This window comes from Diceros bicornis, chromosome 5, assembly GCF_020826845.1.
Source record: "Diceros bicornis minor isolate mBicDic1 chromosome 5, mDicBic1.mat.cur, whole genome shotgun sequence".
In the NCBI taxonomy this organism is placed as follows: Eukaryota; Metazoa; Chordata; class Mammalia; order Perissodactyla; family Rhinocerotidae; genus Diceros; species Diceros bicornis.
Window position 1 is genome coordinate 53,823,430 of NC_080744.1, and position 17,326 is coordinate 53,840,755.

Sequence of the window (17,326 nt, forward strand, 5' to 3'; positions counted from 1 at the left end):
CTATTTTGGCTAAACATAGTATGGCTCTGATTCTCAGAAGACAATAGCAACAGACAAAGGGTGCAGCCCTTGAACTGAAGTCATATTAGGACAAAAAGCCTCAACTAATGAAGTACCTTGGTAACACAGGGAAGAAACCTGAGAGCAAAAACCTTTCTTCAAAGTATGTTAGTATAGTCCAGCAGTCTCAGAGATCAGAATTGTCTTTGTGAACAGAGGTCTACCATGTCTAAATGGAACAGATCTATGGTAGGCTGGGTTAGTGATTCCTAGAAACAAAACTGTACTTAATAGGGTATCCCTGACATCTCTAGATACTCTTTTAACACTCACCTTCTTCATGAAGATGCTTGACACAGTCTCCATCCAAATTATTTTTTAAGTTGCTAATATTAACATCAAATATTACTGAGTCAAATATCTAGTTTACTTCCACTAGTATATCTTTTGAACAGAAAAGTCCTTTTTTCAAAATATTTTAAAGAAGCCAATATTAAAAAAAAAAAAAAAAGGATAAAATAGAACAGGTTGGTAGAAGGGGAAAGGGCAGAGTCAGCTCATGTGCACCCCACAGTACCTGAGACATCCTCCACAGAAATTCTAGGGCTCTACAGTTTGAAAAACATAGTTCAAGGCTTAACTAATGGCCCTGAGTTAGATAAATTACCTCAAATAAGCAAAAATACATAAACAAGAATCCTCAAGAATCCCCAAGGAAGATACAAGTGAAACTAAAACTTGAGCTAAAATGAGTAACTTTATCCTGTATAAGAAGACAAATAGATCATCAGTATGAGTCTTTCCCAAATAAAGGAGAGCCAAGAGGAAGAATCTGCCATAGTGGCATGATAACAGAACACATGATTACGTGTGTTATACATGATTGCGTATCTCTCTTATACACGAAAATAAGTAAACTTATCTATTGGAGAGGGAAAAAAGGTTTCTGTAAATACTTTCTGACCTCATGTAACTAAAAAATTGGCAAGCAAAACCACTGTATATAAAACACTGAAACAATGACAGGATTTAAGAGTAGAGTGAGACTTCAATTACTTAGACATTTAATGTAAATCAAATGTATAAAATTATAAAGATCACTTAAATTTTCTAATTTCACAAATCGGAGAAGGCTGACTTGACCAAGATCACACAAATAAAATCAGAGCTTGAATCTAAACCAAAGTCTTCAATTAGCCAACCAAAGATCTTTCTACCACACAAAGCTATAGTCCCCTGCTTAGGCTATATCAGGCAGCAGCAGGATGGCAAAATACAGGACATCTTCCCAGTGAAAGACAAAAATGAAAGACTGACTTAAAAAGCATAATCAATGGTATTGTTATATCTAAAATAAGAATGTGTGAATGGGAGGGAATCTAAAAGAAAGTGGTCAAAGAAATAAAACTGACAGTGCATATCCAAAGAAAGTGATGAGAACCATGAACTTAATTGTATACTATTCTTCCATTCCATAAATATTTACCGAGTACTTACTAGGGCAAGCACAGTGCTAAGCCAGGGGATACAGGCATGAACAACACAATTCACAGAACACACTGCAGTTCACATTCACACATGGTTAGTGAGCGGAGAGAAAGGGAGGGAGGATGGGAGGAAAGAAGGAAGTTGGTCCTGTAGTGATAAGCACTATGATGAAAAACAAAGCAGGATAAAAGGACAGAGTGGTAGGAGGAAAGAAGAAAAAATGCCATTTTACAAAGGGTAGTAGAAAAGCTTTCTCTGACATTTGAGCAGAGACTTGAACAAAGTGAAGAAACAAGAGCCATGTGGTTATGGAGTAGAGGTGGGGAAGGGTTTCAGGCAGAGGAACAACGAGCACAAACAGATGCATTGTGTGTTGGAGAAAAACTGCTGGGGTTACAGTGATATAAAAAGGGGGAAGACAGCAGGAGATAAGGTAGGAGAATAGAATCTAGCACTCAGAAGGGACTCCAAAACTTCCACTGAATTAAGGAAGACTTGTCTGGGCAGCTAGCAGGTTATTCTTTACATGACAAACGCTCTCTAAAACATCTCTATGATTACATGCCTTCAAACTACAATATTCCCTATTTCCTTTTTGGGGGAAGTGAGGGGTGGGAAGGGGACTGGCCCTTCTACAATACATTCCCATCATTTCAGATCTCTCTTTTAAAAGATAAAACCTATCATTTCCTCCCTATGCTCCTCAATTATTCCACTTCCATCTACATTTTCCTGCCCCTGTTACTTTTCCACATCCAGGGAGGCCTGAGGATCCAAACCCCTCCTAGAAGCTCCACTCCCAGGCTCCGCCCATCCCACTGTGGCTACTCAAGTAGCCCAGGTCTCTTTCCCTGTGGTTAAGTGAGTATTATATTCACTTCTTATCCTCAGTCTTCCTCCCACTTAAAGTTTCTGATGAAGCAGAGGTACTGCTGCTCTGCTATAGCAACGTGTTTGATAACTTTTTGATTTGTCTTGCTGACAATCTCGACTTCCAGAAAAAAAAGAATACAACGATGAGAACTTATACTCTAGACTTAACACTGATAAACTATGAATAACTGGTTGATGATGAAGTGACAAGAACTTAGGGAGAAGACACCACCATCATCCTATCACAGTTTGTTAAAACAAGAAAAGAAGGGGGCCGGCCCCGTGGCTTAGCGGTTAAGTGCGTGTGCTCCACTACTGGCAGCCCAGGGTTCAGATCCCGGGCACGCACTGATGCACCGCTTCTCCGGCCATGCTGAGGCCGCGTCCCACATACAGCAACTAGAAGGATGTGCAACTATGACATACGACTATCTACTGGGGCTTTGGGGAAAAAGAGGAGGAGGATTGGCAATAGATGTTAGCTCAGAGCCGGTCTTCCTCAGCAAAAAGAGGAGGATTAGCATGGATTTTAGCTCACGGCTGATCTTCCTCACAAAAAAAAAAATAAATAAATATCAAAAAACAAAAAACCAGAAAAGAAAAAAACAGCAAAAAATAGCAAAGGTTTTAATAAAGCAGATTTTTAAACATTTACAGAAAGCACAGGTAAAATCTCCTATTTGGGGACTTTAAACACATACAAGTGAAGTTGAATGAGCATGTCTCAAAAACTTTATCCAATATTAAGTTGGACAAAGTGACTCCACAGCTTCCCAAGATAAACAATGTGAAAGGCTCAATAGATGAGAGTAAGCTATTTTTGAAACTGAAATGTAAAAAGATTTTGGGAGTCATGTATACAGTCAAAAACAGTTTCACTATGGACAAATAAAATGTGTCTGTACTTCATACATTTAAGAAAAAATGAGCCAAGCCATACTGAGAAGATAACTGGGTCCTTGCAATCAATCACCACAGAATCAGTAGAGGTGGTTCCTCAAAGATATTGGCCCAATATGCTCTTGTAACTAAAATGCCCAAAGATATATCGGCCATTAACACGAATCATTAAATTCAAAAAAAAAAATGTTAGTTCCTCACTCTTATACGTGACTATGATGTGTCCAAATCTGGACTACTCTGTATAATTAGAGCTGGTAGACCAAACAGAACTACAGAAATTCAAAGGATAAGTAACATGGACTAAGAATAGTGCTAATGTTCAGCATGACAAAAGCAAGCAGCAGTAACTAAACACTCCCCCTTGGCTTCCAGGATACCACGCTCTCAGGTTTTCTTCTACTTTTCTTACCACTCTTCAGTTTTTGCATTCCCTCCTCCACCTAACCTTATAATGTTGGCATTTAGCAGGGCTCTCTCCTAGGCCCTCCTCATGAACCTCACGTAACATGTCCAAAACCGAACTTATGATTTCTCCTCAAACTTATAGCTACGCCAGTATTCCCTATCTCAGTAAACAGACCCAGGAGCCACTCAGTTGCTCAAACCAGAAAACAGTCATCCTTGACTCCTTCTCTTTATATCTCAATACATATCAATCAAGTCCAATAAATTCTACCTTCAAAATATCTCTCAAATCTATTCATTCTCCTTCATCACCTCTAGTACCACCTTTAGCCAGGCTCCCACCTCCCATAAGGACAAGTGCAACAGCCTCCTTAACTAGCCTCAAGGCATTTAGATTTACTCCCTTCCAAACTGTTCTGCATTCATGGCCCACTAAACTTTTTGAAAAACCTCAAAAAGTTATTTATCATTAAAAAGCTCCCATGGCTAAGTAAAAAATTGTCACCATGACTTACATAACCTCTCAAAGATCTGATCCCTGCTTACATCTACTGCCTCATTTGAAACCATTCTCCCTCACAATTTAAGCCTAGTCATACTAAAATTCCTTCAATTCCATTAACATGCCCCTTCTCATCTCAGTATCTTTGCATATGCTGTTTCCTCTGTCTAGAAAACAGTTCCTCCCCTTCTTTGCCTAACCAACTCCTTCTTCAGTCATGCTTCCAGGATCAGTTTAAATGCCATTTCCTAAGAGTAGCCTTCCTCGACCTCCAGACAAGATGGCATCCCCCTATGCTCCCATACCAATATTCTGAATATTCCTTTCTTAACAAATTTCACAGCTGCCATTCCTAATCCAGTGTCTGTTTTTCTCAGGAGTCCATAAACTCCACAACAGCAAGGACCTGTCTTGTTCAGTTACTCTATAACTAGCGACTACTAAAGTACTTGGAATATTAGATGCTTAATAAATATATAAAACAATGAAAGGGTTGAAATAAATTAAAATATGAAAGTGGACTTAGTAAATTATGGCATATTAAAACTACAGCAACATCTCTTGTAGCTCAAATAAATTTAAACAAAAGGAAATGCACAAGATATTTGTTCATTCAGTCCAGAGATTAAAATTTCATTTAACCGAATTTGTGGTTTATGGTTTCTTTAATTAAAAAAAAAAAATGAATACTGCTATATAACACAACTATTTGTCCCATATCATCATATCTAAGATTCTTGATATGCTAGATTTTGTGTTTATATTTGATTTGTTGGTTCAGCATTATTCTCCCAGCATAGACTGTTTTGGAACCTAACTAGTGCAAAATGATTATAATTTAAGATTTCAGAGACACACACAAATTAACAACTCAGTTTTATCCCTACAAACAAGTGACAAATATCTGTCAACCCAAAGAAGTAGAGAAAGGCTTTAACAAGTTAGGGAAGAGGTTATGATACAACCAAGTGAGGAATCTCAGTGTTCAGAAGCTGTTTCAAAGGGAACTGTGTATGTGATTACTAAAGAATTTTTAAACATATCTATCAGTTTAAAAATATCACACTACTACACAAGATTTCACTGACGCTTAATAAAACAACTCAAACAAGCATAATATTGTAAAACTCAACATATCCATTCAACACAGTTATATAAAAGCTTTTCAGGTATAATGAAATAGGAGAAACATTTAAATAACTTTTAGTCATGTAAAATCCTCACTACATTTTCAAGAAACAGCACAACTCACATGCTGCTTAATCACTTGAAGAACAGAAAAAAATAAGGTTGGCTATAAATCCGAATTAAATCTGAGCTAGAATGCTTATCTCACAAAAGATCCAACTATATATGCAACATTTTAGTATGAAATATAACTTACAATTGAGGAAAATGATGGTTGGGCTTTTCTACTAGGCATATACCTAATTTCTGACATTTACTGTCTAGGCCACCAACTCTAAAAACTCTGACATTAAATATGCTATTAGATACAAGCCTGTTTTAGATGAACTTTTAGAGGAAATGATGTATCCAAAGAATTAAAAATAGTCAGAAAAACACTTTTACACTCTTACTTCCATTCCCTTTTCAAAATGGCAAGAGGAAGCTCAGTTTAAGTTTTTCTTAAAACTTGCTCCTCTCTCCCACATAAAGCCTACTTAGTACTTAAAAAAAGTACTTAAAAAACTTGTAAAATAAAAATGATATTTCAGGGGCTGGCCTGGTGGCATAGTGGTTAAGTTCGTGTGGTCCACTTTGGGGGCCAGAGGTTCGCAAGGTTCAGATCCCAGGCGCGGACCGATGCACCACTTGTCAAGCCATCTGTGGCGGCGTCCCATATAAAGTGGAGGAAGATGGGCACGGATGTTAGCCCAGGGCCAGTCTTCCTCAGCAAAAAGAGGAGGATTGGCAACAGAGGTTAGCTCAGAGCTAATCTTCCTCACAAAAAAAAATATATATTTCATGTTAAAATCACACCTAAGATACTAAGCTCAGAGTAATCATCAGCTCTCAATTTAGCTTCTTAAATACAAAATTAACATGCATACAACTCAACTCTTGCTTTTTCTTATGATTCACTAAGTAATTCAAGTAGCCAGTGTCCCTTCAGATTTTTTTTTAAAACAGATTTGTTAGGCTTTTAATTTCTATGTAAAGAGGAATCAGGCAAGAATAAAGAATATCACATCCTAGAAAATCCATGGGTGAGACAAAGAGCAGTGTGAAATATATTTAAACTAATAATATATGCTAAAAGGCACTATACCTGACATAAAGTTCGTATCAAATAAACACCATTTTCCTTAAGGCATTTTTGCTCAAACTTGCTCAAATTTTGTTGGGAGAGATTTAAGTGCCAAGTTAGTATTTTTCAAATTTTTGTTTTTCCACATCCATAACAATAGCATTTTTACACAATTCAAGTTTATTCTCTTGCTCTTCTTTACAAGTTGGCATCCATTTGTGCTCCCTGGATTCTTACCTCTGCTTCTCAAAGTGAAGCAAAGTGCTAGTTTGTCTGTGGAATGAAAAGTGCCCTGAGTTTCTGCTACCCTACTCATCGCCATATGACAAAGATAAAGCCCAAGACACTTCCAGACTAACCCAACTCCAGTCAGGATCCATCATAGAGAACATGGATGCCTTTTACAGGTGGCCTGGGCCACATTCTCGATACCTTCATATTTTAGGAGCAAGGAGAACTTGAGTTCCAAACCACGAAGAAAACTTCTAATCAAATGTCTGACCATTTGTTTTGAACTGTGTGTAAACGTACTATTAAGGCTATAGGAAGAAGTATCTTGTCAAAATCAGAAAAAAGAAACTTGTAAATTCTCCAAATCATTATATTGCACTTAAGAAAAAATTTTGGTATCTTCTATACTATATACAAATCACATATGAGATAGAAACAATTTCTGATTTATTATGTACTCAAATAATTAAACACACAGGCAGAAAAAATAGTTTATTACTAACTAGAAAGTGTTTTGACTTTCTTAAATTTAGTTACTTGGGTATTACTAATATATTCTGTAGAATTTTAAAGCACGAAGGGGCCTAAACATTATCTTGTCCAAAATTCAAGGTTTTACTAATGAGGAAACTGAGGCTCAGTTTCAGCACAGTTACCTAGAGATTTCAGATATCTCTAGATAACTCATGTTAAGTTAGACGGAATCTCCATTCAGTCTCTGAATTACCACAGTACTCTTTCCTCTACCCAGTTTATGACTGTTTCAATACATATATTATTTTTCCTACAAAATCACAAATTTCTTTACTAAGTGGCTTCCCACTCAAATGCTAAGTTGGTAGACAAGAACCACCAAATCTATGAAAGGCAGTACGGTTAGCAAGGCAGTGAGAAGACCAGAAAATAAGGACAAGACGACTGCCCAAAAGTATATAATTTGAAAAACAAGATATGAAGAAGGAAAACGTTTAAAAATACATATATAAAAAACAAGGAAAAACGTGATTCAATATGTCTATCCATACATCCTACCAAAAGATAAACTATATTATACCTGGGTTCTCAGACATTCTTTCTACTTTTTTTTTTTAAATACCACTATGAAGTAATGTTTCAGAAAATTTATAGAAGTTCTATTAGAAAGAAGGAACAGTGGCATGATCCCTTATGCTTCTCTTCAACGACAGCTGCCAACAAAAGGCATAAACTAAAATATATATACAATATTAGATCTCACTATGAGCTGTAATAAGGATCACTACTATATACTTACAGTGAAGTTTTTCTCATGCTATACTAATACTATTGGATAAATCCAGGAGATATTTATTTATTCTAAATTTTCATCTAGATCAATCAATATAGGAGTATGGTGATATTCCATCATGTTATATAAAACCAAGACTTTAACAACATAAAATTTGCATTTTATGAAAGTCACATAAGCAAAATTCCTAATGAAAACGTGGTATACTGGTATTATATAAGCCTAAAATACATGACAGTTAAGCCAGGAATGGCAGAATACGACATATCATTTACTAGTATCAAAGAATAAGACAAGGGAATCACAACAGACAGTCCCTGGTACATCACACACTTTCACATGAGCATGAGGACTGAGAAAGAACAAATTTTCCACAATTATTTAAAAAACCCTGCATCCCACAATACGATAAATCTGCCTACTACTTACTGATTAAGAAAAACTGCTACAGGGGATGAGATATTCCAGACTACACAATACATAAGCTGAAAATCTATTTCCTAATATTTTAGTGAACTTTATTATCTATCAAATTAAAGAGCTATAAGCAACTGATACTTTACTTTTTCTGATCAAACTCTACGGTGAGGGCCAGACCTAAACAAAAGTATTAGTTACATACTTTCCCTGTCAGCACTTTATGTTTATAAATGTTGTAACTCCCTTCACAATGCTTTATCCATTCATTCACTGATTCAATATAACTTAAATGACCACCATCTATGTAAAACAGGTGACTACAACTCAGGCTCTGTCCTTCAAGTTCACTGGGAACAGAGGACATATGCCTCTGTTTTATTATAACAAAGTTATAATAAAATGTGACAAATGTTATAACCGACATACATATTGCTAAGTGAGCTTAGAGGAAGAAACAATGCTCTGGGAGCACATCAGCTCAGGCATCCCATTTATCACAACTTATCCAAGTGAGGCAATTTCTGAAGTCAAGAAAACTGATTATTAATTTCTCAGCAAAGCTAAGAGGTGTTTTTACCCTAGTATCTATTATCAAAATATTTTAATATTGTAATGAATATTACTGAAGTGTGTCTCAAAATACCTATCTTTCCTCAATAACTGTAGCACTGGCTCACATGATACTTTTATTTTCAAACAACTTTAAACTTTATTTCAAGAGCAGTAGTTTTTCATGGAATTTTTAAAAATGGACTTAGGGCTTGAAGAAGCTCAACACTTCTTCATTTAACATTAACATCTGTAAACTTGGGATGTGATACCTTGGGATATGATTCCTTATTTAGGAAACTTGGAAGCCAGGTTGCAAGAAGCTGGTTTACCTGCTTAGCATAAACACGCAGCATGAAAAATGACTTTAATACTGAAACACACACCTCCCACAGAGGCTGCGCTAGTACCCAGAGATGCAAGACATAATTGTCTAACTAAGCAGAACTCTTTTCCCGTATATTTCTCTTTGTATGTCTAAGTTAACTGCACAGTATTTACTGTTCTGTAATTTATTAAAGTATTCTGATCTGATTCTAGGGGACTAAGCCCCACCATATGATCAAGAGAAACAAAATCTACTTGATATTTCTTAAAAGATGAAAAATAGATAACAAGTCTAGCCACAATGCACACGGTACAAACTGGGCTACAGCTAACTAAAGTTAGCCCAAAGTCATCCCAAAACTATAGTCATAATAAAGCTTGGTCTTCCAATCAACACACTGCTGCTTTATCATGATCACTTTTCTTCTCATTTGTACTACAAATTGTTATTAACCAAATAACCAATAATTTGTATATAGATACAAATCTGTTTAGGAGGGGTTGTAGTATACCAAAACTAACATTTTGTATATGGTGGAGGAGGAGACACTTAGCAGGAAATCTGTAATTACACCACACAGGTCATTTTGTGGGCCTATTTCAAGGAAAGGGAGAAATAAAACTACTAGATCATCACATTTTTAACTAAGGTATATTAGAAGGTAGTTGAGGGCCGGCCCTGTGGCTTAGCGGTTAAGTGCACGCGCTCCGCTGCTGGCAGCCCGGGTTCGGATCCCAGGCACGCACCGAAGCACCGCTTCTCCAGCCATGCTGAGGCTGCGTCCCACATACAGCAATTAGAAGGATGTGCAGCTATGACATATAACTATCTACTGGGGCTTTGGGGGAAAAAAATAAATAAATAAAAATTATAAAAAAAAAAAAAAAGCTAGTTGCAATGACTGTGCTTTAGGGCACAAATTCTGAGACACTGTGAATACACAAGTATAATTATTGAGACAACAAAATAAAATAACTGAATTTGGATCTATTCTAGAAAATGCAGTGTATGTATACAGTTAATTAAACAGATTTGTGTTAAAAGTACCTAAGATGACCAAGCATGAGATTTCCTGGTTCCAGGTCCTCTGCTGAGAGCCTCAGCCAGAAGTAAGTTCTCCCTCCTTTGAATATGTATAGTAAAGCACCATATCACATTTTCCTCTTTTTTTTTTTTTTGTGGGGAAGATTAGCCCCGAGCTAACATCCATTGCCAATCCTCCTCTTTTTGCTGAGGAAGACTGGCCCTGGGCTAACATTCGTGCCCATCTTCCTCTACTTTATATGTGGGACACCTGCCACAGCATGGCTTGATAAGCGGTGCGTCAGTCCGTGCCCAGGATCCGAACCCGCAAACCCTAGGCTGCCGAAATGGAGCATGCGAACTTAACCACCACACTACCAGGCTGGCCCCACATTTTCCTCTTATACAATGACTTACACACATCCTGCTGCTCCTATTAGATCTACGTTTGATTTATGTTTCTATCACCCACAGCCTCAACTAGGTAACTTCTAACTAGCAGTCAATAAAAATTTTTTAGATGACTAAAAAACAGCATGTACTTGTACACTCACTCTCTCACTCTCACTCACTCACTCACACACACATGCAAAAAAACAAAGGAGCAAGGGATTTGGTTTTGCCATATGCTCAATATGAATTATGTGACAGATCTAATAAAAATTGTATGATGTAATAGGAATGTGGAATCCAAACCAAAAGCAGCTAGACTCTCAACTTTTCCTTTTGGCAATCACACCCTATTGGAAATATAAGATTAAATTTACTTTGAGATGGTCACTAAAAAGTTAGGAAGGCTCAATGATTGCTTATTATTTCATGGTACTAATAAAGGATGGGCAATTTAAGTTAAGGGTCAGAAAAATTTACACGAATTGCTGCCACTAAAATCTGTACCTAGAAGAACAAACAGACCCTGAAATGACTCTTTTTTCCTCCTTCAAATGAAAGTATGAGATTTTATAACTTGAAAGTCTTTTTTCTACAATGATCATTATTTTCCATTTATAATATGGAAAATAAATTAATTTAAGTAACACATTTATTTCCATGTGCAAAATACTTTAAGTTTCTTAGCATTTCTTATTATGTGATTTTTCATCCATTAAAATCTTTCTTCACCATCTATACTATAAGTGCCAATAATGGACATGCCGAATAGTAGCCAGGGCACCTACCTGTGAGGAACAAAAAACAGTTATAGAAAAAGAAACAAGAAATACACGCATGAAAAGGAAGAGAGAACAAATCAAATGCCAGTGGTACAAATAAGTAATTTAAAAGTTCAGAGGAAGACACAGGTAAAGCTTCAAAGAAATAGAAATTGAATTGTACATCAAAAGATGGTTAGAATTTAAGATAAATGACACAGAACAAACTGAACATGGGATATTCAGCAATCAGAAGATCATTCTGGGTGAAACAGACACTTAATGTTGAGAAGCAGAGTAAAGTTTAGAATAATAGACTAGAACTAATTTACAGGGAATCATGAAATCCATCTCATGAAATCCGGAGCCAGCCCTGATGGCCTAGTGATTAAAGTTCAGTGCACTCTGCTTTAGGGCCCCAGGTTTGGTTCCCGGGTGCAGAACCACACCACTCATCCGTCAGTTGCCATGCTGTGGCGGCGGCTCACACAGAAGAACTAGAAGGACTTACAACTAGAATATACAACTATGTACTGGGGCTTTGGGGAGGGGAAAAAGAAAAAAAGAAAAAAGAAATCTAGCTAACAATCATTAACTGAAGACTTTAGAGCAATAAGCTGACATGAAAAAGGAAGCATTTAAGGAAGAGGCATCTTGTAGCAGTACATAGGATAGCTCTGATGATAAATGGAGGGGAAGCTGGGAAAACTATTAGGAGGTAAATAACAAATCCATGTTACACCAGTAGAAAAAGTACAAAAGGAAGAGATTTACTAATTACAGCAGGCAAGGTAGAGAGTCTGACAAACAATACTTGAGGATTTTGTATTTAAGTACCCCTAATAGACAGAAAGAAAAAAAATATGGAGTTCTGAGTCAGCCAGGTCTGGGTCAAATCTGTCTTGTATAACTTTAAAGAAGTTATTTAACTACTCTGAGCCTTAGTTTCCTCAGATATAAAAAAAATATTTACCTTGTTTGGGTGTTTAGAAGATTAAATTAAAAATGCATATAAAGCATCTATGCACCTGGAACACAACAGGCACTAAATAAAAGTGATTTTTACCTCTCTCCCTTGGCTCCCTGTTCTTTATCCCTTAACAATTCTGTATGAGAACTGGGTAGTACAGTAAGTAATCTGTCTACAAGTTGTCATTTTAGAGAGGATAAAATTGAATTAATGAGAAATTAAATGACTTATTCAATGGCATACAACCAGCTACCTTCACTGTTGGCACCAGAAGACAGACTGACCATAAAACACATAAAAAGTAGTGGGAAACTATAAACATAGAATCTTCTTTAAAGATATATCCTCTAATAATACAATAAATGATCTGATTTACAAACTTTAAAACATTTAAATCTGACTGTTTTCTTAACAATATAAAAAGGGCAATCCATTTTAAAAGAAAACTTTATAACGTACATACCAAATTCCAGCATAGGCTGAATTTCCAAATGGGGACCTTTCCATTAGAGAAGGAAAATGAAGGGTATAGTTTTCTTCTTTTAACTTAGATTGAATATAAGATAACTTCATCAATAAATTTACTCACCTTCCATGGGCATGGAAATCTAGACGTAAAAACTGGTCCTCGTGTGAGACTGCTCTTTTGGCACGCTGGTGTTTTTGGTGTAATGAATCCACATCATAAGATAATCCTTCATAATGTCTAATGTATTTATTTAAAGGATTTCCATACTGACCTATAAAAAATAAAGTTTGAATTAGTATCACCTTGAAGGCCCATCCTAGTTCTAATATAACTCCGTGATTATTCAAATATCTATGAATATGTATGAAACAACTGTCTCACTAATCCTACTTTATTCTCACAAACAATTTTTTAAAACTTATTGTAATGGGAATTTCAACCATACATAAAAGTTTGGATGTTAGTCATAGGTCTGTCTTAGATATCCTTTATCAGGTTGAGGAAGTTCTCTTCTATTCATACCTTGCTGATAAAAACTATCAGGAACAGATGTTGACTTTTGTCACCTGCTCTTTCTGCATCAATTAAGATGATAATACGTTTTTATCTTTTTAGTTTACTAACATGGCAAACTAAACTGACTGATTTTCTAATGTTAAACCAACCCTGCATTACGAAATAAACCCCACTTGGTTACGGAGTATTATCTTTTACAGTATTGTTGGATTCCATTTGCTGTAATTTTGTTTAGAATTTTTGTTATGTATATTTATGAGAGACAATTGGTCTGCAGTTTTCTTTTCTTGTACTGTCTTTGTCAAGTTTTGGTATCAAGATAAAAAAATGAGTTGGGAAGTATTATCTCTTCTTCAATTTTCTGGACAAATTTACATAGAATTAGTATTATTTCCTCCTTATATGTCTGGTAGAATTCACCAGTGAAGCCATCTTGGCCTGGAGTTTTCCTTATGAAAAGGTTATTAACAACAATTTCTATTTCATATAAAGATAAAGAGCTACTCAGGTTACCTACTTCTTGACTGAGCTTTTGAGAATTTGTTCATTTTATCCAAGTTGTTGAAGTTAAGGAGATAAAGTTGTTCATAACGTTCCCTTATAGTGTTTTTTATATCCTTTGAATCTGCAGTGATGTTACCTCTCTCAGTCTTGATATTGGTAATCTATATCGTCATCTCTCTTTTGCTCGTGATCAGGATAGCCAGAGATTTATCCATTTTATTGATCTTCTCAAAGAACCAACTTTTATTTCCTTTGATTTTCCTTGAATGTTTTTCTGTTTTCTATTTTGTTGATTTTCACTTTGATATTTATTATTTCTTTTCACTTGCTTACTTTGAGTTTAATTGCTCTTTTTTAGCTTTACAAGGTGAGGCCATCGATTTAAGACCTTTCTTCTTTTCCAGTCCAGGTGTTTAGTGCTAGAAATATCCCCTTAATACTGCTTTAGCAGCACCCCACAGATTCTGCTATGTTGTGTTACCATTTTCATTCTGTTCAACATACTTTCTAATTTTAAATCCCTTCTGATTTCTTCCATGATTCGTGTGCTATTTAGAAGGCTGTTACTTAGTTTCCAAATACTGAAGATTTTTCAGTTATCTTTCTGTTATTGACTTCTAATTTAACTCTCTGTATAGCCAGAGAACATACTTTGTATGACATCAATCCTTTTATATACACTGAGACTTATTTTATGACTCAGAATCTGGCTTATCTTTGCAAATGTTTCATGTGCACTAGAAAAGAATGTGTATTGTGTTGTTAATGGATGAGTGTCTAGAAATGTCAATCTCTGCTCTTGTTGAGTAGGGTGTTCTATAAATGTCAACCAGGTTACTTTGGTTGACAGTATTGTTCAAGTCTTCTATATCCTTACCGATTTTCTATCCATTATTAAAAAGAGGGGTATTGAAATCTCTATGACTGTGACTTTGTCTGGCATCATTTTCCTTCTACCTGAATGACTTCCTCTAACATTTCTTCTGCTGGTGAAGAATTCTTCCAGTTTTTGTATGTCTGAAAGTCTTTACTTTGTCCTTTTTTGTGTGTGTATGTGAGGAAGATTGGCCCTGAGCTAACATCTGTTGCCCATCTTCATCTTTTTGCTTGAGGAAGACTGTCCCTGAGCTAATATCTGTGCCAATCAACCTCTACTTTGCATATGGGATGCCACCACAGCATGGCTTGATGAGCAGTGTGTAGGTCTGCACCCAGGATCCGAACCCACGAGCCCTAGGTCGCAAAGCAGAGCACACGAACTTAACCACTATGCCACCAGGCTGGCCCTTTGTCTTCATTTTTTTAAGATATTTTCACTGGGCATAGAATTCTAGGCTGACAGAGTTATGTTTTTTTTTTCTTTAAATACTTTAAAAATGTTGCTCCACCATCTTTTCATTTGTATGCCTTCTGACAAGAAATCTGTCATCCTTATCTTTGCTCCTCTGAATATAATGTGTCTTTTCCCTTCCTAGATGTTTTTAAGATCTTCCTCTTTATTATTGGCTTTGAGCAATTTGATTATGATGTGCTTTGGTTTCTTCATATTTCCTGAGCTTTAGTTTCAGTGAACTTCTTGGATCTGTGGGTTTATAGTTTTTCAACTACTATTTCTTCAATTTTTTTTTTATTATCCCCACCAACCACCCCAAGGACTCCAATTACAAGTATAGTAGGTCACTCAAACTTTTCCCACAGCCCACTGATGGTCTTTTCATATTTATTAAAAATTCTTTTTTATGTTGCATTTTGAAGAGTTTCTATTGCTATGTCTTCTAGATCACTAATATTATATGCAATGTCTAAGCTGTTGTTCATGCCATCCAGTGTACTTTCCATTGAAAACACTGTAGCTTTCATCTCTAGAAATTAGATTTGTGTCTGTTTTATATCTTCTATGTCTCTACTTAACTTGTTTTAAACACGTGAAATACAGTTACAATGTTCTTGCCTGCTAATTCTAATACCTGTGTCAGTCCTGGGTTGGTTCCAACTGACTGCTTATTCTTCTCATTATGAATTGTGTTTCCCTGCTTCATTGCAGGCCTCCTAATCTTTCACTGAATGAATGCCAGACATTGTGAATTTCACTTTGCTGGGTGCTAGACACTTTGTATTCTTATAAATATTCTCAGGCTTTGTTATAAGACAAAGTTACTTGGAAACAGTTTGATCCTTTCAGGTCTTGCATTTATGATTTGTTAGGTGGGTCTGGAGGAGTGCTCAGTGTAGGGCTAATTATTCCCCACCCTTGAGGCAAGACCTACCTGAGTACTCTACCCATTACTCTACAAATAATGAGTTTTTCAAGGCTGGCTGGTAAGAATAGGCACTATTTCCTGCACTATGTGACACAGGGCACTGTTTCATTCCCTGACCTCAGGTAGTTTCCTCACATGTATGCTCTGATCAGTACACTGCCAAACACTCCAAAAGAACCCTCTGCAGATCTTAGGGATTCTCTCTCTTTGCAGCGCTCTTCACTCTGACACTCTGTCTGCAAACTCTAGCTGCTTTGGTCTCCCTTGACTCTCCATTCCATCTCAACTCAGAGAGTTCACTGGCCTCCACCTAGGTTCCTCTCACAGAACTACAGACGGAAATTCTCTCAAGGTGGAAAGCTGGAGCAATCATAAGTCTCGCCTCATTTGTTTCTCGTCTCAGGGATCACCATGCTTTACTGCCTGGTGAGCAGTGTCTTAAAAACTTTGTTTCTCTGGGTTTTTCCTAGTTTTCTTAGTCTTTTTCAGGCAGGAGGATAAATCTGGTCCCGGTTTCTACATCTCCAGCTTGAGCAGAAGTCAAAAACAGTGATTCCTTAACAAATCAAGTAAAATTTCTTCCGAAGGAAAACTGCCCTCTTTTCTAAAACAAAACACCAAATTTAAAAAAAAAAAAAAAAACTATAATGGTTTCCTAATGTATTGCATAAAGCCTAAATGTTCCATCACTGAATTTTCTGTTTATGCAGTCACTGGCTAGTCACTCTATGGTTAAGGACACAAACTCTTAAATCATCTGGGTTTAAGTTCTGAAGATTGATTGCACAGCAAGGTAAATATATTCAACACTACTGAATTGTACACTTAGAAACGGTTAAGACAATAAATTTTATGATAAGCATTTTTTACTAGAATAAAAAAATTATTTGAATTTGAATCCCATTACCTTCATTTATTAGCTTGTTTCCCTAATCAAATGGAAAACTCAGCTTCAGTTTCCCATCCTTAAAATGGAGAGAAGTAGAATACTTCTCTCTTAGGGTTGTCACATGGATTAAACGATTTAAGCCTTGTGTGGCAATCAGCACAGTGCCTATCAGACAGTAAAGGCTCAATAAATTATTCATCCATCATTATCATCTCCTCTCTCTCCTCCTCCTCCGTTTCCTTCTCTCCCACACTTGCCTTTGAGACCTATATACACAAATTTAGGCCATAAATTCAGGAATAAAGACAGAACTCGGTTTGAATTCT

At 36.3% G+C, this 17,326-nt stretch overlaps 1 protein-coding gene across 1 annotated transcript in view; it reads right to left on the bottom strand.

Annotated features, from left to right (window-relative positions):
* Positions 1-17,326, bottom strand: part of ADAM10 (ADAM metallopeptidase domain 10) — a 129,602-nt gene that overhangs the window by 88,657 nt on the left and 23,619 nt on the right. The window contains exon 2 of the mRNA XM_058541692.1: positions 12,951-13,101. Within this exon, the coding sequence (XP_058397675.1) occupies positions 12,951-13,101 (151 nt within the window). The remainder of the gene's footprint in view (positions 1-12,950; positions 13,102-17,326) is intronic.